Source organism: Aplosporella prunicola (genome assembly GCF_010093885.1).
Source record: "Aplosporella prunicola CBS 121167 unplaced genomic scaffold K452scaffold_197, whole genome shotgun sequence".
Lineage (NCBI taxonomy): Eukaryota > Fungi > Ascomycota > Dothideomycetes > Botryosphaeriales > Aplosporellaceae > Aplosporella > Aplosporella prunicola.
The window spans coordinates 1-3,437 of record NW_022983725.1 but is presented as its reverse complement, the minus strand read 5'-3'; the positions used below and the strand labels follow the sequence as shown (position 1 = coordinate 3,437).

The window sequence follows — 3,437 nt, the reverse complement described above, 5'->3', positions numbered from 1 at the left end:
AGTGGATAAACGTGTGGTGTAAGGGGTAAGGCTGTAGTGTAACAACTAACTGTAATAAGGCTGAAAAAACGAGAGTTATCGGAGTAATCCTGGCTGACAATAGCTTTTTGTAGTTTATCGGTGAGCGAAAAAGGTTCGAGTTCAAGCCTGCAAGGCAGATAGTTGCTGCTTGTAGATGTGGTCTGGTTGTTTCACGACGGGGTTTCTGTTTTCTTACAATCCTCCCGGTGGGCATCTTCGGGATGTTTAGTATATTGCTATTCCACGGGGGTGCTTGCGACTTGCTTCAACCTTGATTTGTTTCGGCCTAAACATGGATCACTTAACAAGCAAATGGTTGTGCGGTTTGCGCTTCTTTAGGACTGGCGTTGTAACAGTTCGTACCAGCCTTTTCAGTTTTGTTGACTGCAAAATGCACACATCGAAGTCAGGAGGTTTCGGGCACTCCGGTAGAAAGTATAATTTGTAGACCGTACTGCTATCCTATACCCGTCTCTGCGCCTCTAAGTTACTTTACCATCTGAAAAACCTCCGATCCGCCGTGCTCTTTCCTTATCGTCACACTGCAGGCTCACTGATCCTTCTCCGCACCTAAAGATGCTTCCACCCACAAGCCAATCACAACCGCAGCAGCCATCGATAAACGCATACTCGATGCTCGACAAAAAGATAATAGCATAAGAAAATAGGGTCGTCGTCAACAAATCAAGAAGCGAAAGCAGGATCGCTTGCACGTTAGTACTAGCCAGTTATGTTTAAGGAATTAATCCGGCCACCCCGATTACCGATCGCAGTAAGCCCCGAAACTACCTATCTCAGCAAAGCGCACCCGGCCGACCTACCGTAGACTTTGCGGTTTTTTGCCTTTCTTGGTTAAGCGTTTCCGGGCGCGGCGTTGCTGACGCTTAGTACGTCATGCGTGGCGTCATAGACCCCACCCGTCTTACAACACGGCTGGCTTTGGAATTTGGGACCACGAGCAAGCGAATATCGCTGGAACAGCAGTTTGTGTCGCTGTGGACATGCACTAACTAGTTTAGGAGATGTTTGGATTTCATGTTGGAAGAGTTGCATTCACGGTTCTGGGATCTATAATGTTTGGGGGATGATTCTCCTTTGTATTTATCTACTGGCTTGTGGTTGTATTCTACGAGATTGAAAGAGCACCTTAAGCAACCAGCCCAACTTGACTTGTAGGGACTGTCGCAATGATGAGTTCTTGGCGCAGCAAATGCGGGGGCGATCAAGGTGCAGGAGGAAGGAAATCCGACATTTCAGGGCGAGGAAGGTTCCCTGCCCTGCAGAGATGGTCAACCATTCTGTGGTGCATGATGATAAGCCGAGCATACATCTGTCTGTGCTCGGCAAATAGCCCTTCGACCCGGTCTTTTGCCGCTTTCAGATCATCCTTTTCTTTACCAAGCTGAGCTTTTTCCTCGACAAGCTTTCGCTTTTCCTGGCGCGTGAAGGCCTTCTTCTCTTCAGCGAGTTCCTTGGCAAGGTGATCCCTTTCCTCCTTCAGCTCTTGGTTCTCCTCAAGTAGCTCATCGCGCTGCTCTTCAAGCTTAAACTTTTCCGATTCGTACTGAATGTTGTCAGCTTCAAGAATATCATTCCCGAGCTGAAGGCGGTTCTTTGCCTGAGCTAGCTCGTCCTTTTCCTTATACGCTTTCTGGTAACTGAGGATGAATACCGTGATTCCTCGTTGAAGGTTTTCGCACCGTACCCGAAAGTACTTGAAAACTTACTCAAGTACGGTTGGCTGGTTCTCAGCGCTTGGTGCAACATCTTGGCCTTCGCCCTCTGGGTACGCTTCCTCCAAGGCCTGAAGTTGGGTAATGAGGGCCTCTTTCTTCTGCGTAGGACTACCCTTGGTAAGGGTCTCAATGAGCCCGTCCATAGTTGAGTAGTCGGACATATGAACGTCGGTATTGGCCATGTTGGAGACTGTTGTACTTTATGTGTGTCTCCGTGAACGGTCGTGTGGACTTAAATAGTATCGTAGAGGTGAAGTTGTTGATGAACTTTAAAGTTGTGTTATAACGTCGTGGCTTTTTTCTGGACGCGGCTGAAGGGTATATAAAGTCGCTAAGTACTCGTGGGAAGGAAATCGACCGTGGTAACAGTAGTTGTACTTCTGCAGGCTGCGAAAATCCCTTTGTTTGTACGGGCTTTGTGGGAAAAACGTGTTTGTTAAACATGCCCTAAGGAGACATTGACCTCACGTTCGTTTGAACGCAAATATACCTGCGATTTTAATGTAGCGGCATTTGTGCTTTTCGCGAGAAACAAAGAGGTTTAGCTGCGGGTGACGGCGCCGTTCTGGAAATTGTTTATATATCAGTGATGTGGAAGAGAAGGTACCTACATAAGTTTTCTTTATATATTTGGCTGACAGCTTGTTTTTTCGCACCCTGTTTGAGAATTAATGATTCCCTAGTCCTAAACTAACGTAGAGAGAGTGTACGTTGGTTTATTGCTTACTTCTCTGGTTATAGTTCAGTTCCGTTGTTCTTGATCGCGCAATAAACCGGGGGCGACATCGATGTGCGCAGCTACCTATGTGAAGTAGGTAAAGGGTAAACAAATAGACTGCAGGTAGTAAAGACTTGTTGAATATGGCTCCGAACAAGTAGATCTATTATAGAACCGCTAAGATGTAGGACTGAAACAAGCGCAGTGAGTGAAGTGAGCTGCCTAATGATGTCTTTTTAAGCGACCAAATTAGGTGCAATAAGCTGCATAAGAAGCCGAAAACAAAGTAAGCGATATAAAGTTTTAGTAAGTAATGAAGTAAAGAGGCCGAGGAGGTGAAGCAACGATGCCCGTATGTCTGCGTAGAGAACGACGTGATGAGCAGAAAATATAATGTAGGATCGAAAGGCATTTCGTTCTATATATAAAGCTTTAGGTCATCTACTTCACGAACGCATAGATCAGGGTTGCCTAATTTTATGTGCTGAGCTATTAAAGCCCAGGAAGATACAAGAAGTGTAACGATTTAACAGACTATTGGCCGAGACAAGCAATCAGAAAATCTAGTAAACAGGCAAACAAACTGTTTTCTCGTGGTGGAGCTAGAATGTTCAAGCGCTAATTTCGGCGTCGACAGGTGCGAGGTAGGCAAAGAAGGCGCGCTGTCTTAGAGAAAGAATCCGTCTCACCTATTGTTTAGCGCAACAATCACTGCGAACAAAGCTTTAAATTCCTTGTCTTTCGCGCCAACTCACACGTCAAAGCAATGAGCCTGCGACATACCACTACGTCCAGTGGGGCATGTCGCTGTTGGAGCAAGAAACAAACCAAGCCTTATTTCGCGCTCAGGCCTCCCAGTCGCCCGCCTAGGCGCCCGCCCGCCCGCCTAGTAGGAAGTTATCCGCCCGCCCGCCCGTTGCCTGCAGGCGGGCGGATAAAAGTGGTCTGTGCGTATTTTTTTT

The 3,437-nt window shown here is 46.8% G+C and overlaps 1 protein-coding gene across 1 annotated transcript; it reads right to left on the bottom strand.

Annotated features, from left to right (window-relative positions):
- Positions 1-1,243: 1,243 nt before the first annotated feature.
- K452DRAFT_303772 (uncharacterized protein) lies at positions 1,244-1,939 on the bottom strand (the record flags this gene model as incomplete). Its single annotated transcript, XM_033542769.1, has 3 exons — positions 1,244-1,298; positions 1,350-1,679; positions 1,749-1,939. The coding sequence occupies 3 exons, from the start codon at positions 1,937-1,939 to the stop codon at positions 1,244-1,246; spliced, it is 576 nt and encodes a 191-aa protein (XP_033390847.1).
- Between the last annotated feature and the right edge of the window lie 1,498 nt (positions 1,940-3,437).